General features: G+C 44.9%; 10 protein-coding genes across 10 annotated transcripts; 5 read left to right on the forward strand and 5 right to left on the reverse strand.

The window, feature by feature from the left end:
- Nucleotides 1-1251: 1251 nt before the first annotated feature.
- On the forward strand, nucleotides 1252-3585 carry METBIDRAFT_79781 (metalloendopeptidase; the record flags this gene model as incomplete). Its single annotated transcript, XM_018859124.1, has 2 exons — nucleotides 1252-1308; nucleotides 1345-3585. 2 exons carry the CDS (start codon nucleotides 1252-1254, stop codon nucleotides 3583-3585), a joined length of 2298 nt encoding a protein of 765 aa, XP_018709784.1.
- Nucleotides 3586-3857: 272 nt separating this feature from the next.
- METBIDRAFT_79782 (putative serine--tRNA ligase) lies at nucleotides 3858-5240 on the forward strand (the record flags this gene model as incomplete). The annotated part of the gene is made up of 1 exon (XM_018859125.1): nucleotides 3858-5240. One exon carries the CDS (start codon nucleotides 3858-3860, stop codon nucleotides 5238-5240), a length of 1383 nt encoding a protein of 460 aa, XP_018709785.1.
- A 56-nt stretch (nucleotides 5241-5296) lies between these two features.
- Nucleotides 5297-6484, reverse strand: METBIDRAFT_47010 (uncharacterized protein; the record flags this gene model as incomplete). Its single annotated transcript, XM_018858114.1, has 2 exons — nucleotides 5297-5656; nucleotides 5777-6484. 2 exons carry the CDS (start codon nucleotides 6482-6484, stop codon nucleotides 5297-5299), a joined length of 1068 nt encoding a protein of 355 aa, XP_018709786.1.
- Nucleotides 6485-6696: 212 nt separating this feature from the next.
- On the reverse strand, nucleotides 6697-10166 carry SRO77 (putative Rab GTPase-binding protein). The gene has a single exon (XM_018856302.1). The coding sequence runs from the start codon at nucleotides 10059-10061 to the stop codon at nucleotides 6870-6872; it is 3192 nt and encodes a 1063-aa protein (XP_018709787.1). The 5' UTR covers nucleotides 10062-10166; the 3' UTR covers nucleotides 6697-6869.
- Nucleotides 10167-10924: 758 nt separating this feature from the next.
- DPM2 (Dpm2p) lies at nucleotides 10925-11182 on the forward strand (the record flags this gene model as incomplete). The annotated part of the gene is made up of 1 exon (XM_018858048.1): nucleotides 10925-11182. A coding segment is annotated over one exon (258 nt), but the record flags the coding sequence as incomplete, so codon positions are not given.
- Nucleotides 11183-11396: 214 nt separating this feature from the next.
- METBIDRAFT_46821 (uncharacterized protein) lies at nucleotides 11397-12953 on the reverse strand (the record flags this gene model as incomplete). The annotated part of the gene is made up of 1 exon (XM_018858083.1): nucleotides 11397-12953. The coding sequence occupies one exon, from the start codon at nucleotides 12951-12953 to the stop codon at nucleotides 11397-11399; it is 1557 nt and encodes a 518-aa protein (XP_018709789.1).
- A 599-nt stretch (nucleotides 12954-13552) lies between these two features.
- MRPL6 (mitochondrial 54S ribosomal protein uL6m) lies at nucleotides 13553-14215 on the forward strand (the record flags this gene model as incomplete). Its single annotated transcript, XM_018854387.1, has 1 exon — nucleotides 13553-14215. One exon carries the CDS (start codon nucleotides 13553-13555, stop codon nucleotides 14213-14215), a length of 663 nt encoding a protein of 220 aa, XP_018709790.1.
- A 563-nt stretch (nucleotides 14216-14778) lies between these two features.
- On the forward strand, nucleotides 14779-15621 carry METBIDRAFT_46942 (mitochondrial 54S ribosomal protein uL3m; the record flags this gene model as incomplete). The annotated part of the gene is made up of 1 exon (XM_018858105.1): nucleotides 14779-15621. One exon carries the CDS (start codon nucleotides 14779-14781, stop codon nucleotides 15619-15621), a length of 843 nt encoding a protein of 280 aa, XP_018709791.1.
- A 766-nt stretch (nucleotides 15622-16387) lies between these two features.
- Nucleotides 16388-17713, reverse strand: METBIDRAFT_79787 (trans-hexaprenyltranstransferase; the record flags this gene model as incomplete). Its single annotated transcript, XM_018859126.1, has 1 exon — nucleotides 16388-17713. The coding sequence occupies one exon, from the start codon at nucleotides 17711-17713 to the stop codon at nucleotides 16388-16390; it is 1326 nt and encodes a 441-aa protein (XP_018709792.1).
- A 504-nt stretch (nucleotides 17714-18217) lies between these two features.
- On the reverse strand, nucleotides 18218-20410 carry NTH1 (alpha,alpha-trehalase NTH1; the record flags this gene model as incomplete). Its single annotated transcript, XM_018858128.1, has 1 exon — nucleotides 18218-20410. The coding sequence occupies one exon, from the start codon at nucleotides 20408-20410 to the stop codon at nucleotides 18218-18220; it is 2193 nt and encodes a 730-aa protein (XP_018709793.1).
- Nucleotides 20411-22491: the final 2081 nt, after the last annotated feature.

Consider the following 22491-nt stretch of genomic DNA (forward strand, 5'->3'; position numbering starts at 1 on the left):
AAATCAAATATCCTTCTTTCAAAGAATATTTTCCACACACTAGTAAGACTCTCATCTTGAAGTTTTCCGAAAGTCGATGTAAGCATCCGTTTGTGCTCAGCGGTCGGCTCAGGACCCATAACCTGTTTGTATTTCTGCTTGAGTACAGGATATTCCAACTCAATGTCCTGTCCACAAGTGGTTCCCAACTGGTACAGTTGAGATATCGGATTCGACATGATGTACTAGCGTGTGGAAATAAACCTTTATTTAGGAAAAACTAAAACCACTTTTGTGTCAACTGACCTTCTAAAAAGATCTCTAGAGGGAATTCTCTTCCCTTCATATACTCGTCGTGCTATTTGGTTCCGGGTAAGTGGTGCGAACTTTAATGTCTCATTTGTCACATGATTAATTAGGGCTAAGCGTCTAGTTCTCACAATCACGGGAGCGGGTGCGGCGGAGAGCGTACTACAAAAGCTGCCAGCAGTGTGCCAAAACCTGCGTACTGCTCGATCTAAAGGCCGAGGTAGCTGGAACCTTCGGTGCTATACGGGAGTAGAATAATATAAAGAGTGGTCTAGTGGGTTTTTCACAAAGGCCGCTTTCTTATTTCCATTCTAACAAGTATAACTGTAGAATCCGGGGGGACCTAGGGACCGTAGGCATGACTTGGTGATTTGATATCGGCTGTATAGGGGCGCGCAAGTACAGGTCGCTGGACCGCTGCATAGTTAAAGGCAAGTAGTATGCTTCGCGGGGCGAGTCTGCTGACAAAGGGCAACGAGACATGCCACCGTGAAAAGCTGGAGGACAGTCTGTATGAACTTTCATAGCAGCTGGGCTACATAATATTTTTCCTCCATGGGTGAATATACCATAGATGTGTAATTTCCCTAGGTTTGGAATCAAGTATCATGTGATCACTTCTCGAGGCGAATGCGGCAGTTATATTTTGCCCCGCGAAACCGGAGTCTTCATTGTCTGGCGCAAAGTGAACCGCTCGGCCCCAATAAATCACACGTGTTTCTGATCGTGTTTAACTTTCCAGAAATGTGACGTGGTCTAATGTTGATTTTCAACATTACTGCCTTCTCTTCATATTTTCCAGGAAGTTAAGCCCATTTCCATTGACTAGTGTTTTTTCCAAGCCCGCGGCATCTCGTAGCCCTCGCCCTTGTAGAAGCCGCGCTCTTTTGTGCGTCGGCCCCGGCTTGCTCGATTGGTCCAGGCCTTGTATCTAGTGGTTAAGATTCACAGTACCTTCTAACGATGCTTCTAAGAACAGCCAACGTGCCCAGATTTGGCCGAACTCTGGCTTCAAGCGCTGTTAGAAATCTACATCGTGCTTCGGGGTCGGACCAGATTCTTAAATTGTTTGACTCCCAGAAATACTTCGCCAACTTTAACCTGCCTGGCTATCTGGTATTCTCATCGCCAAATGTAGGGCTCTTCAGAAACAGTCATCTCACGTCTCCCGATGGCTTGGTGAATTTTTCAAAGCTGTCTCTCACCAAAGCCAAGTCTCTAGTGACGTCGATGCTTTTGGAGGCAAATAATACAGAACAAGGAAAATTGACCTACATCAGAAAGTTGGACCAGTTGAGTGACACCCTCTGTCGAGTTATCGATGTGGCCGAATTCATCCGTGTTGTTCACTCGAGCCAAAAGTGGGTGGATGCTGCACAAAACACTCATGAAATGATGTTCGAATACATGAACCAACTCAACACCAATGTCGAGTTGTACCGCACTTTGTGTACGGTGTTAGATCTGTATGTCGCCAAATTTTTGAGTGATGAAGAGATTGAGGTTGGCAAGTATTTGCGGCAAGATTTCGAGCGCTCGGGCATTGCCATGGATCCTGATACCCGGAAGAATTTTGTCATGGTGACCCAGCAGATCTCGCTCTTAGGCTCGACATTTAATAACGAGATTCAGAACATGGAGTCTTTTTGGGTGGCCGTGCCCAGGCATGAATTTGAGCAGATCGAATCCGACAGCTTGAAGAAGGATATCATGTTGTATCAAAATAGAGCACCACAACACTCAAAAACTGATATCATGGTTCCCCTAGCTGGCCATATTCCCTCTTTGATTTTGTCTCTGTCTTCCTCTGAAGATGTTCGCAAAAGAGTCTGGATCGGTTTGCATAATTCCCTGAAAGACCAACTCGACACCCTCAACGCTTTTTTGAAATACAGGGCGCTCCTCTCTAATATGTTGGGGTACAAGTCTTTTTCACAATACCAGCTCGAACACAAGATGGCAAAGAACCCCGAGAATGTGGTCACATTCCTCCGCAACTTGCAAAAGAATCTATTGTCCAGGCCCGATGGCGTTGTTGCAGAAATCAAACAACTTCACGATCTCAAAAACCAAGAGGCTTCAGCTGGAAAGCTTTCACTCTCCAAAGAACAAATTTTAAGAGATGTTAAGCCGTGGGACAGAGATTTCTTGCTATCAAAGCAAAGTCTTGTTTCGTTTGAGGAAGAAACTCCGCTTGAAGACATATCTGAATATCTTTCGGTCGGGTCGATCATGAGTGGTCTTGATGAGTTGTTTCGCAGCATATATAATGTTGCGCTCGTACCTCAGAAAACCATGAAAGGTGAGACTTGGAACCAAAATCAAGTGCGCAAATTAAGCTATATTGACCTATCCAATAACGAGATATTGGGTCACTTGTATGTCGACTTCTGGTCTTCCAAAGTGTTGCCTTCTCACTTCACACTCGTATGCTCTAGAGAACTCAACACCGATATTGGCAGTGAAAGCACTCAAGAGTTGGAGAAAGAAACTCACCTCAGTTCTGGAGGAGACTATCAACTACCAGTGATTTCTCTCGTGTGCAACTTTCTGAACGCTAGTCTGTCCAAAATAAGCCACCTTGCCGGCATGGACAGCGACACTCCGACGCTTTTAAGCTTGGAACAAGTCGATACAATCTTCCATGAGATGGGGCATGCTACTCACTCGATGCTCGGTCGTACTCGCCTTCATAATTTGTCAGGAACTAGGTGCGCTACGGACTTTGTTGAATTGCCATCAGTTCTCATGGAACTGTTCAGTAGCGACCCCAGAGTTTTGTGCAAGATAGCAAAGCACTATAAAACAGGGGAGCCTTTACCACTTAAATTATTAGAAAGTCATCAAAGACATCTGAAGACTCTCAAGCATACGGAAACCTACATGCAATCAAAGATGGCGCTCTTGGATCAAGCGCTTCATAGTGATAACGTGGTCGACTTTCGCGATGAAGTAGCCTTTGAGAAATTTGACTCCACAGAAATTTACCACAAACTCGAAAAGGAATTGCAAGTTTTCGCTGATTTGTGGTCTACGTGGCACGGAAAGTTCCCTCATCTATTCTCCTACGGAGCTGTGTACTACTCCTATCTATTAGACCGGGCCATCGCAGAAAAGATCTGGAAAGGTCTTTTCGAAAATGATCCATGGAGTAGAGATGCAGGCGAAAAGTACAAGCAGAGTATTTTGAAGTGGGGTGGAACAAGAGACCCCTGGGTTTGCTTAGCTGATGCCTTAGATGAGAAGGCATTGGCGAAGGGTGATGCGCGAGCAATGGCCCTCATAAGCGAATTGTGAGTTTCCAAACCTAAAAGCGGAAATGGCTGAATGAAGATTTCACCCAATGAAAAAAAATTGACGCCAGAAGTTCAGGTTGAGGATATGATTTCGAGGATACTTTCGTGTCTTGATCGACAATTTGACTTCAATTCCTGCCGTTTGGCTGTAATCAGACAACAATATCGGAAACGCGTGCACAGAATATTCACTCATGAGAAATCGCGCGACATCAACCAAGCAAATCTTGTGCACTCCCAAAATGTTCCACTTCACCTTGCCCGCAACCGCTCATGCTTTGGAGTACCATATTCGTGCGCTACGCGAGCTCATTTATAAACACTTCTTCGTTGAGGAGGCCTGTCTTTGACATAAAGGGAATCATTTCTCGACAAGATGAGATGAGAAACTCTATATCTCGCAGAGGTGATGGTAGTTCTGAACAGTTGGACTTCCTTCTCCGAAACCGCGAAACAGAGCTAGCTCTTCAAGACGAGAGAAATCTGTTGACAAGTGCCAGAAAGAAGCTTGGCTTTGTTTTAGGAAACTTACTTAAACAAAATTCTGGGGGAACTGATCTGGATGAAATAGCTCGTTTGCAGCTGGAGCTTCTGCAATATAAGGTCAAGATATCTGCGCTAGAAAACAAGTTGGATGTCCTATCCGAGACCATACATAATGCAGTGGAGTCGCTTCCTAACTGGCTTTCAGATTCAGTTCCTTCTGATCCAAATGTCCCAGAATTGCAGGAAGTCATCAATGGTGACTCTGTACAGCAAATCGAATCTGCATTGCCCATCTCCAAACATGATCATCGCACTATCGGTCTTAACTTGGGCTTAATGAATTTTGAGACTGCGGCACGGATCTCCGGATCTTCATGGTACTACCTCATCAATGATGGTGCTCTCTTAGAACAGGCATTGATTCAATTTTCCCTCTCCAGAGCACGTAAAGCTGGCTACACCATGGTGGTTCCACCCTCCATTGTGAAGTCCGAAATCATAAGTGCTTGTGGATTCAAACCTCGTGATCAAAATGATGAAAAGCAAGTCTACTCAATTGAAGGAGAGCCTTTATCTCTTGCTGGTACTGCTGAGATACCATTAGGTGCATTACACTCACAATCAACAATTTCCACCCCCCTTAAGTATGTCGGTGTGTCGAGGTCATATAGAGCCGAGGCTGGAGCCCGGGGAAAGGACACCGCGGGTCTCTATCGAGTCCATGAATTCACAAAAGTTGAATTGTTTCATTTCACTGATTCGGAAAAGGCTGAGGGAGAACTTGAGGAACTACGTGAATTTCAGGCATCATTAATCCGCGATCTTGGCCTCAAAGCTAAGATGTTGAATATGCCCACTACAGATTTGGGTGCGCCGGCGCTCAAAAAATACGATTGTGAGGCATGGATGCCAGGACGTGGCTCGTGGGGTGAGTTGACAAGCTCTTCAAATTGTGGTGACTATCAAGCAAGACGCCTCGGTATCAAGCAGAGATCAAAAGCAACAGGGAAGCTAGAGTACGCACATACGTTGAATGGGACTGCCTTAGCGGTTCCAAGAGTTATTGTCGCCATTCTCGAGCAATTTTACATCCCTGAAACAAACAGTGTGGTCATCCCTGAGGTTCTCCAACCGTTTATGGATGATAAGAAAGAAATTAGAGCCTTGTAGGCGATCAAAGAGTATGAAAAAAATGTATATAGCACAATTCAAACAACTACTCTATCTTACTCTTCCAAGTCGGAATTGTTGGTCTCCTTTAAAAAATGATTCTGTAATGGCATACTAGCAATTCGATTGTGTCGTTGTAAAGGTGTCACATTGCGTAGGTCTCGCACTCTCCTGGAATGTAGTTCATGTACTTTATCGTACTTTGATGCGTCAAGGTCTGCCATTGAAGATTTGAGGTTCTTTGACTCTTCCCCAAGCTTGAGGAAATCCGATTGAAGCTCTAGAAAACGTTGGATTTTGGCATCATAGCGACTTTCTAGTTTTGAGTATCTCGATTCAAGATCTGTGTATGATTTTTCTAGGTCTGAATAATTTCTTGATAGATCGTTGTATTCTTTTTGGAGATCAGCTTGCTTCTTCTTCCAGTGATCTACTGTATCGTCGAAGGATACCTTATTTGTGGTCTGAGAATATGATTGGAGTAAGGTTTCGAAGCGAACAATTGAATTTTCAATTATTTCAGAGATCTTCGGCACCAAGTCGTTCAGTGAGACTTCTGGATTATGTGATTTGTCTTTCAAATTGAGCAGTTGAAGAGCTTGAAGGACTTCTGTAAGTTTAGCATTCACTTCTTTTGAGTTTTCCTGCGCTAACGACTCGACACGGCTTCGAAATTCACCAAATGTGTTTTGGATTTTTATACCACCCAATTGTGTCTCAATTGACTGCAACTTATTTAGTATGTTGTGTTGGTTTATTGAAACAGACTTTCCTAAATCAGTGGTTGATTTGGCGGTGTATGATCTCCACTCTTTCAAAATTTCTTCTTGTTTTGCACTGAGACGTTTCATTAGTTCTTCCAGGTTTGGCGAATCTCGTAAGTCGTTGAGTACATTCAATATTCTACTAACATCTGTTTTTGTTGCACTTCCTTCTTCTGTCACTTCTCGTGAATATTCGGCTATGCTGCTCAAAAGCGTGCTGAGGTGTTGGTTATTATTCTTCAGTCGGTCGAACAACTGATCGAGATCCATTTGCGTTTTTTGTGTATAAGCATCAAGCAGCTGTAAGTAGTTCAATATCTCTGTATGAGAATCATGTATGTGTTCGAAATGCTCGTCAATATTGTCACTTTGTAGGAAGTTGAGCTTGCCCACTGTTGAAGTTCCATCTCTATGCGGTGATTCTGGCCTTAGTTTACGTTTAGGACTAGAGCTTGGGGTGTGGGGTTGGAAAGTTGACATTATTCTTGGTTCATCAGTCTCTGACTGTTGCTGATTTGTATCTCCGTTATTCATCATCGTAAAAATAGTCTTGAGCTGTAATTTTGTCCGTCGATGAGCCTTTACATCAAAGAGGAACATACCTTGTTGTCGCGCGCGATATGCGGATCACTTTGATCTTCCTGGGAATGTGATCAGTAAATTCACTAACCCAAGTCCTAAATCATTTTTTACACGCTTCCTTAACAGATGAATTATAGTATTTAATAACCCTAAATTGCTTAAGGTTATATCTATTTGATTTTCGTTTGGCCGCTCTCAGCGTTATAGCCTGGCGCATCTTGATAGTTCCACGTTGCAATTAAATTGAGCTAGACACTGATTAAATTTAGCTCATAATTAGCCTCTAGAATCCAAACTTACTCTTGAAGGCCAGGGAGTACATGCTCTTTTTTTGAGAGTCAACGGTGTCTGTCATGGCCTCTGAAAATCCACTGGCGTAATTGTTTACTTGCTCCTCCACTGAGTCAAGACCGTCTCGCAATCCTCGAACAAATCTCTGAGTTCCCATCGCGTAAGGATTACTGGTTGCTGTCTTTCTCACGGGCTCCACGTAGCCGTTTTCTTCTTTTCCCTTTCCTAATGTTGCTCCGCCGTATGTGCCGTAGGACTGATTAGGATTCGCATCGGGGCTGTTATTATATGCCAAGTCACTTTCAAGGTGTTTTGCGGGTTTTCTGTTGGGGCCAGCTATCAACGATGTCAAATCCTTATTCGAGATGTATGTGGTTTGGCCCTTCGCCCACAGCATAGCACCGGCACTTGGTCGGCAAGGAATTATAGCCGTGTCATTGAATAGTGTATCTGTGGGCTTGGTCTTAAACACCTTGTTCTTTGTCTGGTCATACAAAAACAAGTTAAGAATCTCGCTAGAACTCACCTTGATGAAAACTTCTCCGGAATAAAGAACGCTTGACGTAAGTGCAGCTTCGCTATTGAGCGCTATCTTTAATCTCGAGAATACGTCCGTTGGGATTTTGACATCCGCTATATCACTCAACGCAGGAAGTGAAAAAAGTTTGATGAACCCAGACTTTGTGACCGTGGCAAGGACAGCCCCTTTGGTCAGTAATGAAATAATCCCACTGCTCACACATGCCTCATCGACAACCTTATGAGATAATTTCTGTTTTGGCGTTTTCAATACGCGCAAGTCTCTTGGAGATGAAACAACCACTAATCCTGGGATCAAGATGTTTTGACCTAGTTTCTGAAACATTTCCAATGAAGCGACAGCTGACTCTCCGGTTGTGGCATTCACAGGCATGATTCTTTCCAATGCTGCTTCTGCTGATGTATCTGAGCTTCGGTAGTTGAGGCCTAACGACTTGTCAGCAAACACTACTTCGAATGCACCGTTTCTCTGTGGAACTATCTTGAATGTGAGAAAATTCCCCCCAGCATTCGTCCCAAGGAACATGAGCAAAGATGAGAAGCCTTCCTGGCCATATTCCATGATTGCAAACTCAATCGCTGTTACATAACATTGCTCAGTAACAGATGGGATGTGCTTTTTAATACTCTCCAAATTCAAAATTATTGCAGGGCCTCTTGCAATGTCACAAACGATTAACCTGCCTGATTTGAAGCCAACTGCAGAAAATCCGGCATTGGACATCTTTAAACAGGAAATCTTGTCCTCTGTCAGAAGTTTGAGCAAGGAAAGGGGCAAAAAAGAAGGCAGATCAAATTTCCCAGAGATTCGTCTGCTCAAATCAACTATGGAAGCGTCTTCGTTTGAGTGAAGTACTGCGCATTTGGAGTAGTCTTCGATCGAAGGAGGAATGACTGATGTGTCCGTGGGCGTCTTTCCGAACTTGCAAATAGCCATGTTGCCGTTGGCAAGACCAATAACTGCATGTTTACATTCAAAACTGAACGACACATGCAGCACTCTATAAGAAGCTGAACCTGTCCCGGGATTTAAAGTATCTTTCAAGCTGAACTCAATTGCGTATTCTCCTCGTTGTCTTTCACCTGCTGTGACGTCTAGACATCTAATCGTACCATCTTCGTGACCACTGACAAGAATATCTTTAACACCATCTTCGACACCTAATGTTCTCGGAAAGTGTCTGTCGACCGTAGCACCACCAGAGACAAGCGAGCAATCTGCTGGCGACCCAATTCTTTTACTTGAAATGACCCCATACCAATCAATTTTTCGCACAGACTGAACGGTACTAAATGTCGTTGGTGGACTGATGGACTGTAATGAAGGAGGAATTTGAATTGGGTTTGTGGTAGGTTGAAGTTGTGTAAAGTGAACTCCTCCCATGTTTGTCAAGACCAATGCATAAGAAGGATTATGACCTCCATGAAAATATGGTTGTCCCTCTGCTGGTATTGGTAATAAGCATGCTATGTGTTCAGCTGCACCCTCCTCTTGCAGTCTTCGATTGAAGTTTACCGGGAATTTCCTCTGCCCCTCCACTGGATTGGCATAAAAATCTCCTTGCTTCTCATGTGAGGTCAACGAGTATTTCAAAGTGAATCCAAAGTCCAAAGACTGGATAACATCTGGCTGTGAGTCGGATGATCCTGTCACCAAGATAGACGTATCTTCTGGGTCTTGCCCAGTAATCCAGGCTATTCTTAGATCTCTTGAACATTCGGGGTACACAGAGGGTCCGGCCTGATGAAGAAATGTGTCTTTCATTGTTCTTGCATGGAGCAACATACCATCATTCGCGTCAAAAAATACCAATGTCCCATCATCATGAACGGTTACGATATGAAGTCCATTTGGATGATAGTGTGCCTCCTTCATACGAGGAATAACATCTTTCACGCTCCCAAAAAGTTTCTTCTTACCACCAGTCTCGAACTTATTAGAAAACTCGAAACCTTTGCATTCAGGGGTCAATTTGTAAATGAACGCATTCTTAATCAATCCAGAAGTCAAGGAGTATTGCACGGCACAATGCGAATACGTGATCAACACTGTGCCGATGTCTCTTGGATGCCATTGGATAAAGAGAGCAGGAGACAACTTCTGTTTTGGCAATACCTGTTTTTGTAGATTGTCGATGCGTAAAGGGGTCAAATGAAATCTGTCTACATCATAGAAGAGCACAGACCCGTTTGCCATCCCCAATATAAGCCAGTCCATTGATGGATCACATTCGACCGCAGTCACTGATCCGGGCGCTGAGTACGTGGCCAAAATCTGCTTTTTGTGAAGCGATAGAATGGTGACATTTCCAGAGGTCTCAATGCATACCAAGTAGATGCCCTTCACAAACCTGAGATGAGAAATCACGCCAGAAGTGCGAAGCTCGAATACCACTTCGACACAATTCTGACCATAAACATGGATGGAGTCCCGTTTTGTGGCAAGTGCAATGAGCGACTGAACAGGATCATATGCCGCTGCGACCACGGAGTTTAAGGGAAGTCCCAACTGGTCTCCAGCCACGATTTTAAGGTGTTTTGCTGGTAATTCGGGCGTTAAGCTGGCAGAGCCTGAGTTACGGATAGCGTTACTGACTGAACTAAGCGAAAGCGGGGCTTTCCGCAGCTTCAATTTATCAAACATGCCTGCAATGGTTTGGTGGTTTTTGGCTATGTATTTGGTGTTGATCTTGCTCTTCGTAAAAAAAAAAGGACTCAGTTGATTCTACATATGGCTAACGAGTGGGCAGAGGAAAGGTTGGGCGTCTTCCTCAATGCATACAGTAAAACGCACAGCCGCGAAATTGAATAGTTCAGATGAATGACTGCAAATGTTTAAATGGTGCCTCGGTTCAAGTTCTTGCATCGGCCTAGTTTGAGATTGCTTCTGAAATAATATCTTATCACTCTTAAATGAGCCTCTTGGCATTATGTGTAGAAAAATTTACGGAGAAGTAGTTGCTTAAAACATCAAAAGACGGAATTAGCTCCTGATTTCAATCTTTGAGTATTTAGCCTGACATATTGATTTGAATCATCTCTTGTGATGGTATATCGTGTTTTGTTTTGTTTTTATTTGTAACAAATTCTGACCCAAGTGGGCTTCCCCTCTTCGTGATAATTGGTGGAAAGTCACTGTGCTCCTTACTTCACCATAGTTTTTTGATGTTCTGCAAGAAAAATCGAATAAAGCAAACTTTTATCTTCAAAAAAAAAGAACAACAACAAATCATGAATATATCAAAAAATTAAAACGAATGATTCTGGCTACAATAGTATCGAAACGCTTTTACTTTGAAATTACATCAAGTACAATAATCTGCCCTTTTATCTCGTACTTCTCCACATGCTATCCACAGGAGGTACAGGTGTGCGATAGAGAGTCAACACGTAAACCCACCCGTGACTGGAACAAAGAACAGATTCTCTCTTCAGGAATGGTATGTGTTTAAAGAAGTTCTATACTTTCACTGTTACACTGATGTAAAATGTACTAACCCTTAGTATTGCGATCAACTTGTCGGTCTCGCCATGCTCGGAGTGGCCACTGCTGTCTTCTCTTATTACACTGCGTGGGTATTTTTAGTTCCCTTTTTGGATGAGGGCAGCATCCTCCAGGGTTACTTCCTTCCCCGTGAATACGCCATAAAGTTGCCAATCCTCTTGCTTTTAATAGCGGCTTTGGCAGTAGGAACTTTTGTCGGCAATGTTATGATCAAGAACGCAAAGAAGGAGAAGGCAAAGAAGAGTAAGAAATCCGAATAAGCTATACCGGGACGATCACGAAACCAGTTATTAACAAATAGTGCGTGTAAATGCTGCTCGTCTCATTGATTAGTAAAATCAGTCGACAGGGGGGCACACAACATACTAATATACATAATATATGATCTCTCAAACTATTGTCACATAGACGGATTTCAGACAGCTCATCCGCAGAAGAGAGAATTGTAATTTCGGCTTCCTGACAGGTCTCTTCTCAGCGACCTCTAATGCTGTAATCACCTGTCTTGGTGATATACTTTACTCCCTTGTACGGCTTCACTGACTCTCCCATGCCCTTGGAGGATATCAACTTCAAGCTATCTATTTTCAAGCCACTAGGGACTTCACCTTTGTACGCAAAACTGACTTTGAGCCACAACGGAGAGATAGGGTGAGTTTGAACTTCCGATTCAACATCGAGTTCGTCCCTTCTCAATTCTTGTGGGTTGTCTTGCATTTCATTCACTGTCAGAATAGCAACCCTGAGAGAAGGCTGACTGCCTGTCGTCAAGTTTTTGATATCCCAGTGACCGCAGCCTTCACCTTTGTACAAGAAGTCACCATCAGTGACCCTGATAGCTTTCATTTTATCTATGCCGTTTGGAATAATATCATTGATCTTTGAGGATGACAAGTTGTCGTTTTCAAGTTCTAATGGTTCAAAGGCAAAAATTTCGACGTGTATCGTCTCGATTTTAGGCACTGCTTGGTCTTTCAGAGTCGTTATTTTCAACTCAAACTCGTCTTTGTGGATCCCAAGCTCGGTTTGTAGGTCAAACTCGAGAATCCCCAACATTCCAAGTTGTGTTTTTTTTGATAGACTATCGAGGTCGACCTGATACGTCATGAGCGTGGAGCGTCCGTCTGGCGGGATGAAGGACAACGATTTCGAACGTCTCCAAACATCAAGATCAATACACCTGTGAAACTGAGGAGCCTCTAGGTAGGTTTTTGCAGAGTTGAGTAATATCTGTAACTCGGGCACGCCAGTGATTCGAGACAAAAACTCGATCTGACCCGAGATGGTTCCTGTTACAGGAACAAGTCGCTTGCCTGACTGGGAAGACATGGTAGAGTAGAATGCCGAGTCGAAGTTTCGAGCCAGAGATAAGCGCAGGCCATTCTTTGCTTTTTTTGGTCCCAAGATAACATTCACAGTTTCCGTGACGTCAACAAACATCTCGTTATTGGTGTATCTAGCATTAGCCCTTCTCCAAGGCACCGGGCTTTTCTCAGTGTTTGAAGCCGGAATGCCATTATTTGCGAGCGAAGATAGCGATTTGTTGTTGGCAGCAGCGGCCAACTGGTTGCCGGTGTGCAATATCTTCAGGAGAATGCTTTTCAGCAGGACTACGTCCTTTAGGTTGTTGAAATCAGTAACATGTGGCAAGCCATCCGCAATCATCTGATGGAGCAAGAGACTAAGCGTATCGTTGTTGGCAGTGACTTTAGTCGCGGTCAATGGCAGGCCAAAGTACTCTTTCATCGTTTCGATCAATTTATCAATGAACACGAACGGCGCGAGCGGATTGAAACCATCTGCTAGCTCGCGGCTCAGGCATAGCAAATAGATTATAGTCCTGTCAATTGCCTTGGAACAAATGAAGTAATCTCGGCTCACCTCAACTATCTGAATAGGGCTGCTCTCGTGATTGTCGAATCGAGTGTTTAGCGTGTTGGCAAGGGCCAGAAAGGTGGGAACATACTGGAACACCAAGTTTTCATAAGCTAGAGAGTTTTTCGAGTCCGTGATATAAACGGCTTCAAACATAGAGTAGCGATACAGGCGTACGAATGGCTCTGATTTGTAGAAATAATGGCACCTGCTAATCTGACGCTGGAACTAGCAGTGCTATTGAATTTCTCAGTTCTGCACGGCGGCGCGCCTCGGAAATCTCGGGCCTACCGAGCGTGGGAACCGTGCCCATGACTTGAATACGCTGAATCCCGATTTCACGTCAATATTCCGTCGCACCAAATTTAGAACTGTGAACTAGTTGAGATTTCCTTGATAAGTTTATATACTCTCCCCCCTATGTTTACCTCGTTGGGGGTGTCACCGACTGGTCCGCAAAAGATCAAGGCCTGACTTCAAATACACACCGCGCAAGACCTCGTTTGCATCGACCAGGCCAAATCTGTCTTGACCACTGAGCGACTATTCTTGTCGTTGCATCTTGTCATGTAAGACACAGAAATAATTTTAGCAGACACCTTCACTTGTAACGGCGCAATTGTAAATACTTGTGAATTCGAAAACCGCCCACTGCTTAAATTGGCCCGGACAAATTGGTTTCGCAGAGGTACGGGTGCACTGATAGCTAACAAAATTTTCCAGTCACCAGCCGATCACTAGCCAAACAACCCACCATGTTTAGGAACATCCACTCGGGCGGCGTCAGACTCTTGTCTACGTCTGTGCCTAGGCAGTCATTTATTGGCAAGTCTCCCGTCAGATTGATGGAGAGCGTGGAGCTCTCTACAGAGTGGATTCCCCGGGAATTCTCGAAGTCTTTCACAAAGGGAAAGAAAACGTTCGCTTTGGAAAAACTAATCACTGTCAAGGGCCCCAAGGGAACTGTTTCTCTCACAGTCCCCGGTTTTGTGGAGGTCAAGAAAGACGAGAATGTTGTGAATGTGTCGGTCGAAAGACCACACAACAAGATTCAAAGGGCGATGTGGGGAACCACCAGAGCTTTGATCCAGAACCACATCATCGGAACAACCGAAGGCCATTTGGCCACGTTGAAGTTTGTGGGTACTGGTTACAGAGTCAGTCTTGAGGAGTCCAATGGCAGCACGTATGTTGTGTTGAAAATTGGTTTGCCTTACACGCCGAGATTGAAAATTCCCAAAGGCCTCAGCGTCAGCTCGAGTAACCCAGCTGTGCTTTTGATCGAGGGTATCAACAAGCAACAAGTGAAACTTTTTGCTGCGGTCATCAGAGAGTACAGGAAGCCGGAGCCATACAAAGGCAAGGGTATCTTTGTTGATGACGAGACCATCAAATTGAAACAAAAGAAGATCAAGTAGTGGATGAATATGTAAATAGAACTAACGGAGGAAATGCAAAAACCCAAGCACATATACTGAGCCATTGCGAGGCCATAGCCAGCATCCAGTAGCCACGCAGTGGTTGTCTTTTCACCAGCTTGAGGCCACGGTTTTCCACAGGCGAGAGTCGGGAGTAAAGATCCAAATACAGTACAGCGATATACAAAGTCGAAGGGAAAACTCGTGAGGTGAATCCGGAGCATGGGCAAGGCGTGTGTTCCAGCTCGTGCGTATAGAGTGCTTGTATTGCGAGAAGCTCGCTGGGAAATACGAGGGCCTAATATCGCGATGAATACACACATGGAGACAAACAGACAAGCACACGCATCTGAGAGAAAAAGAGCCCCAAATGTCAAAAGAGCTCGGCGCTCATACAAAAAGCGCAGAAGCCCAGGAACATCGTACTCTCCATAGAACTACATGCCCCAGTCCGCCAGCCATAGCTGGCACCGGCCCAGTGCGCAGTAGTGCATGCACCACTGCCCATCAAAAATTTTAGACCACACCAGACTCAGCATAAGCACCACCACAGCAAATATACTATGGCAACTTTGTGGACCAAAGCCGGCCTGAAATTGGCATCCAGCGGCGTCGCGCCTCTTCAGTTCCAGCGGGGCGCGGCTAGACTCACGTCGATCCACGCCATTCCACTGACCTACACTGTTGCCCCAGTGGTCAACCACAGTCTCACCAAGTCGAACGAAAGAAAGACGCTTCTCGCCAGACCCGGGCTTCTTGGTATCAAGAGAGAGATGGTTTCTTGGTTCTCGCCGAGCGGAGCACAATTTGCCGCCACCATCATCGAAATCGATGCATGTGAAGTGGTGGACACGATACTGTTTACCGAGCATGGCTACTCTGCCGTGAAGGTGGGCCACGTGGATAAGTTGAAGAACGTCGACGCCGGGGTTTTGCGCATGTGTGAGGCCGCCGGGGTGTCACCCAAAGCCAAGATCTCCGAGTTCAGAGTGAGGACCGACGAGGGCCTCATACAGCCAGGCGCAGAGCTTAAGGCAGACTACTTTGCGGTGGGCCAGCTTGTGGATGTCAAGGGCGTGACCAAAGGTAAAGGCTTTGCCGGTGTCATGAAGAGACACGGCTTCAAGGGTTTGGGAGCCACTCACGGTGTGTCCGTGTCGCATAGATCTGCCGGATCCATGGGTCCCACGCAAGATCCCGGTAGAGTGTTGCCAGGAAAGAAGATGGCCGGCCGTATGGGCGGCAACAACTGCACTGTCCACAACAACGAGGTTTTGCATGCCGACGGTGACGCCGGGATCTTGGTGGTGAAGGGCCAGATCCCCGGGCCCAGAGGAGCATACGTCAAGATCACTGACGCAAGAAAGGTTTACGGTAAGTCCTTGCTTTCGGAGAAGAAATTGTAAATAGCGACGAAAATCAACATTATCACCATGAGAACACGCACGGAGCTTGGCTACTGAACTTCGTTTGGCTGGAGCCGAAAAATACGTTTCGCACTCGTAAGTATCTACTTTTCGAACCGTCCTTTCTGAGGAGTGCACTGGCCACAGTGCACACACCAGAAAATGGTGCTAATCATATATGATTTAGCAACATGAGGAGAAAGCCCAAAAAGTATAGGTACACCATTAGAAAAGACAACTCCCGGATGGTTCTGGTAAAAGGCAAGAACCATGTTCGTGTAAGAAATTGATCTTCTGGTGACGAGGAGCAAAGAAAGGGATGCGGCAGTCGCGACATATATATACTTTTCGGCTGGGTGGCGGGTAACCCCTAGCGCTCTTGGAAAAGCGGCCCAAAAGGCATGGGCCACTATGCAACGAAGACACCTTTTGCAACCATCACGAGTGTCAATCCTGAAATCTTACCATTTTATTATACAATGTAGAGCTAAAGAAAAAAAAAACAAATCTTGGGAATTCTTACAGTAATAAGACCTTGTCTTCCCATCAGAATTCCAGATTCTCCGATTTCTCGAATACATAAGGCTCTTATATGCCATGGAGTTCTTTATCTATAAAGACAGCCGAACCGCATGCTGATAGGTTAAGCATCTTCTAGAATTTCCCGAAGCACACAAGGTACTTGCTCACAATATGTGAAGACGGCAGGATTCTTCGATGCTGTAGTATGTATTTTGTGGAGCCAGCGATCCAAGCCTATATAAAATCACTTAGTCCTCGTCAAGACACTGTTGGTCAAGAGCTCCAACGCGCTTCTCGCGTCTGACTCAGGCAACACTCTCAAGTTCGCCAACGCCTTGGCGCAGTATTCCTGGGCCATCTCCCTCGTCTTTTCCACTCCGCCCCACTTGTCCACGGCTTTTCTAGCAATTTCCACATCACCGGGCTCGCTGAACTTTCTGCCAATGAGCTCGCCCAAATGAGGTTCTTCTCTCCATGCAAATAAAATAGGTGCAGTGGCCAATCCCAACTTCAAGTCCGCCTGGCTAGGTTTGCCAATGGCAGCATCGCTCGAAGTGTAGTCCAACATGTCGTCGACGACTTGGAAACACAACCCCAAGTTTCTGCCAAACTCGTAGCAGTTCTCGATAATATTGTCCTGGGCCCCGCTCAAGACCGCAGCTGCGCGCGACAGCTTTGACATCAATGAGGCTGTTTTCAAGTAAGTTTTATGTGAGTAATACTCGAACGCGGCATCGACATTGGTATTGTGGTCCACCTCAACTGGGGCAGAGACCAGGTATTCATGCTGTTTCACGGGAACCTTGCCGGTTGGGTGAGGGATCTCTTTCACGTCACCATCATTGGTAACAGTAGAATTGTCGTTGTTGATCACGGTGTTTTTCAATTGCATAAACTCACCCTCGACTAAGTTGGCGATCGTGGTGGACAACAACTCAATGACCTCTGGGTTCCGCAATCTAGCAATCGCCACAGATGCACGACCTAAAAGAAAGTCTCCGGCTAATACGGCCATTTTGTTAGTGAATGCAATGTTCCCGCTTGGCCTGCCGCGTCTGGCGTCGGACAAGTCAATGACATCATCATGGAGCAAAGACGCCGTGTGAATCATCTCCACGATCTCGGCTAATCTCCGTTGTTTGGGAAGAATCCCATTTGCAGCGTCCAATTCAGGGAGTTGATCCATGGGTTTGGACAACGGGTCCAAAATCACTCTGGGGTTGATGCCGTGCAAGATAGCAAGTGGCGAAATGGAGTTATTTACAGAGTTTCCCGCCACCACCGTTTGTTGCGGCACGCCAGCATATTGTTTCTGTTCAGACACATCGGCTGTGTCGATGACAATCCGATTTCTTTGCTCGAGGGGGATTTGCAGTAACGCTTTAGACAACAATAGAACAATCAACGGACGCACGTTTTTCCCCTCGGCCTCGAAGTAGTAGCTCGATACTCGATTCAAAATTGGGTGGCCGGAGCCAATTAAGTTCGCAATCAGCTTTGCCAAGTTGGACATTTCATGGCTGACAATTGAAAACGGGTCGTCGAAAGTTTTCTTCGAAGGTTGCACCATTTTCTCGGCAGCCTCTACTGCGGCCTTGAATGTGTTATTCCTTGCCTCTGCCCTTGCAGCGAACTGCGCAGAAAAACGTCTTCGTGATTCCCTGAGGTATAGCCGGTGGAGGCCCGCCAAGGCGGGCTTTTTGTGTATGAGGGGCATCTTGTGGGGTATCAGATTTGTCTCAGCAATCAGTTAATGGAGGACTTTTCTATATATTGACCGCTGGTGCACGGGTTTGTGGTCTGATGTGTCTCACCTCGATTATTTGCTCATTAAACATCGAAGCTTTGCTACGACATCAAATGGAATATTTATGGGTGATATCCGGGCGAAAGACCAATCGAAAAGATTTGCAATGTAATCAAGTTTATTGTTTTTATGAAAGATCAACAAAAGGAAAGTGTGGCAAAGAGGAACCCAACGCGGACATCTGCTACTTCCGCTGGCTCATGCCTGGTCCGGTTCTCATACGCACACCTCAAAGGTGCTTGTCTTCCCTATAGTTGTGCACATTTACTATGGCCGAACCAGGTAGGATCTTTTCTGGTTTGCATCCAAGTAATTCAAAAAGACGTCTGGAGGAATCAATGCTCCAATGCTTCTTTGAGCATGTTCGCTTAGATAGGTTAGGCCCACAACGTAACTAGCATTTACCCATCCGAATCCCTCTAGCGCAACGCCCTTGAAATCGAGTCCTTGGTTTCCGTATTCGGCATCGACCTTGTGTGGGGCGACACCTTTAAGCACGTTGTATTTTTCAACAACGACGCCATTGTAGTCCACAAAAGCTCTGGTCATCATGAAAAGCCAGCGATAGGCCAATCTGCGGACGGTGCCTGCGTGATTGTAATTCTTTAATCCTGCCCAGGCTAGGATTTGGTGTGGTGCCCAACCAAAGGGATAATCCCATTGTCTTGAAGGTCCATCTAGCCCAACTTCACCAACAGACCTGGCAGAACTACCCGCCAAGCCACCATATTCTTCAAGTTTGGAGAGAGAATTAGCCACTAGTTTATCGGCCTGTTCAGACGTTGCAGCTTTGGCCCAAAGTGGCCATAGACACGTCGCTGACTCGAATTTGTGTTGTCTCTTTTCTCTGATGTGGTAGTCGTAGAATATTGAATCTTCTTCATTCCAGAGATACTTAGTAATCCTAGCTTTTCGGAGACTGGCTCTTTCAGCCCATTCGGAAGGAAGTTCGGGGTGCTGTGTCTGCGGGTTTATCAAGCACCCACAAAAAAACTTCTCGATGATGTAAGCAATATCGACCTCATATTTGTAGAGTAGGGAATTGAGATCAACGGTAGCCAAGTATGCCGCTTTGCCCTCAAGACGATAAGTTGTGTCGTGTCCAGACTCCCGCACTGCTCTATCATGGAGGAAGTATTCGTCCAAGTCTGGCTCCGAAATGTGATTCTCGTTGTATGCCTCAATGAATTCCTCTTTGGTCATTTGGTATTTGTCGACGTACTTCTTCAAAATAGAATCAAAATGGGAGGACTCAGTTTCGGGTGGAATTCCCCTTCCCTCAGGATGGTAACAAGAAAGGCCTGTTTCTTCGTCTAGCCGTGGCTTCGCACACCACACGGTATGATACTCCTTAATTGCCGCCAAAGTCGACAGCCGCAAGAAATCAAGCATATCTTCCCCACTGTCCGGGTTGACTTCGATAGTCTTCTTGTACACCTGAAGAGCCATGTCCGTGAGGAAAGGAGGTTGCGAGCGGCCCAAGTAGTAAGACCGGTTTGCATTCAAAATTTTGTTGTAATTCGTGATTTCATAAATGAAATTTTCAGTCATACCCCTAGCGATTTTCAAGTTGTCTTGGTTGTCAGATGTGACATCGACCAATAGCCCAAGCACGGTCATGTATGAGTCCCAGCCATAGAACTCATTGAAGCGGCCTCCCGGAACAATGTATGGGACCTGAATGAGGTTTTTGGGATTCCCTGGATCTGGTCTAGATTCAAGTGCCAAAAGACCAGGCTTTTTGTTAATGGAGTATATGTAATCAGCGTCAATGACTTCAGGAAGAAGCTGCACATCCAACTTCAACAGTGGGTTTTTGTTTTTGATGGAAAGATAATACTCGTATTGGTCCTTGCGCCCGTGTGGAATATATATACGGACGCTTTCCTTTGATTTGATTAAGTGCCCATTCTTATCCATCGTTTCTTCCACAATCTTGGTGTCTTTCGCCATTTCAAACACATTATCCTCTGTGATGGCTCTGGTAAGGTTTTTCCAGAACACAAGTGAGATCAAGCGCTTCATTCGTTGCACGGGGTTTTCATTGAGTCTCAGTTCACTGAGACGCATTGAATAAAGACCAGCATTTTTAGCTATTGTCAACTCTTGCAAGAGGTTCGAAAGCATATAAGTGCCTCGCACTGCGGATGTTTTGAAGCCATCAGAATTGACCGTTCCAAGATGCAAGACTTTCGGACCGGTATCGTCGATGGTTATCTGATGATCATTGTCTGTGTCTTCGTTATTTAAAAGTGTCTTAAGCGTACTGTCGATGTCTTGGATAAGATAAGTTTTGGACCTCGAGCCAGATCCATCCAAAGAGAATCTTCTCACATGTTGTGATTTTCCCCACAGATTCGGATTTTTTCGAGGGCTCAGACCAGACTCGTTTGATTCTCGAAAATAAGGCAGGAAAGCCACGGCTTGTTTCGGGGTTGTGGTGTTATTGGAAAAAGGCATTAAGTGGGATACTGATATTGCTTTCATGTCGCGGAGCCCGTAGGCTGCCAGGTTGCTCCGGGTTACGTCATTTGGTCGTGGGCGGTGTCCATTTTCATCTTCACGCAAAAGGGTGAGTGAGGATGTCATTTTACCAGATATAATCAAGTAGTAGACGTTTTGAGGCTAGCTTGTTTGGCACAGACGAAAATTTGGTATGGCCTGATTTTATCTTTCAGCAAGCTAATAGTGCTCAGGACCGAGTAGTCTTGGGTGAAAGAAAAGCTTTTAATGGCGCACAAAATAAATGAGAGAAGATAAAAAAGATAGTTGAACCTTCTAAGACAACCGAGAGTGGCCAAATATATTCAAATTCGGGGAACGTGAATGTTGACTACGCCTATTGTTCGGAGTTCGCTTCATATAAGCGGGGCACAGCATAGGCTAAACCACGCCCGCGCCTTTATCTGCGCGTGCAATATTTTTGCGGGGTGGTGTTCTCCCTATGTATCTTGCCCCATGAACGAACGCGTGTTATTGTTTTGTGTTTCTAAACTTCACGGGTAATCTTTATAAACATGGCTTATTTGATTTTAACAAAGACGAAATATGAAGAGGACCACTTATACATACAAAAGACATGTGAGCTGCTCTTGATGAATGGCAGTTAAAATATTGCGGTCTACTGCATATCAGAAGGAAAAACTCCAGTGTGATATTGCGATCCAGGACGATTATTCCGTACCCCATGTTGAGCGGGAGTTCTCTTAAATTTTTTTTATATGTGTTTACTGTCAAGAAGCAGACATAAAACATTTAATTCGATGCCGAAAATGTTGTTGGTTGCACCTTTCATTTGAAGCGGTATGAGGCGCATTTCAGTGGAGAATGAGAAAGCGATTTCTAAATTACCCGCGTAAATTTATTTGCAAATGGAAGGTTGCACCACACGTATTTTTGTTTCGAAAAAAGAAACAATATGCTTCATGGCGTGGGGTATACTCCCCTCAAAGCCTAAATTTGAAAAAAAAAGTATGTGGTTAGTCCAGGCACATCCACGTATGTGTGGCTTGAATCAACACAGCAAATATCTTGCTAGCTCTCACTCACGGACTTCCAACTTAAGGAACACCATTTATACTCTCTATGACTCAAAGAAGGCCAGTTGAAACAGCCAGGGCTCACAAATATACTCTTTCATCAAACATCTCTCTTGTTTGGACGGAAGGAACGCCAGATCGCTCAATAGATTACTCTCTGGCATTCTTTCCTTGAGACATTTCTTTCATTCGCAAATACTGCACTGAGTACGCAATTTATTTGGACGTGTGGATCATCTGCACTACCATGGAAATATACACACTGTATGGGGCACCAGGTCATGAATAAACCGAAAGGGTGATCATACACAGTCTGTAATAATAGGCGCATCTACAAACCATTCGTTGCGTGTTATTAAATTGTCATAATTACGGGCGCTCTATACCAGATGAGAAACGGGCCAGAATATCCTCAAAATTTACGCTATAGTGAAGCTCTACGTGTCTCGAGATGTAGGAAAGTATAATAATTGCGGGGTGAAGACCTAGCCGAGACCAACGTCTCACTCACAGTTGAAGGTAGTGCTAATTTATTTTGGAATTAGAATATGAGGCATTACCGTCTGTGAAAAGATATCGCGCGCTTCAATAAAGTAGTGTCGATGATTTTGCATTGCCTTTAAACGAACACCATGAGAGAAAAAAGGACCATGCGACAATTCCATACGCACAGGAATTAAAGTGGACGAAAATGGAAAGTCGCAGGTTCCGGCCAGATAAGCGTCGCAGTGATCTCCCTCCTGACAAACAACTTCCATCACTTGATTCATAGAATACTTTTTTTTTCCAGTTTTGCAGCTTGATTTGCGTCCCGAACAATAGGGGAGATGCGGGGTATTTGATATTTGAGTTGCGATAACAAGCTTATGTGTCATTTCTGGGCTTTCCAATGAGGTTATCATATGTACACCGTCGCAGTAAAACCTTCACCAATTCCCCATTGACTTCATAGACGACAAATCGTCATGATACAAATTTCAAATTCCACTGAAATTCATATCA

This window comes from Metschnikowia bicuspidata (assembly GCF_001664035.1).
Source record: "Metschnikowia bicuspidata var. bicuspidata NRRL YB-4993 chromosome Unknown METBIscaffold_7, whole genome shotgun sequence".
Taxonomy (NCBI): Eukaryota; Fungi; Ascomycota; class Pichiomycetes; order Serinales; family Metschnikowiaceae; genus Metschnikowia; species Metschnikowia bicuspidata.

Coding starts and splice junctions, on each gene's coding strand:
- SRO77 (XM_018856302.1), bottom strand. CDS start 10,061: ATGTTTGATAAATTGAAGCTGCGGAAAGCCCCGCTTTCGCTTAGTTCA.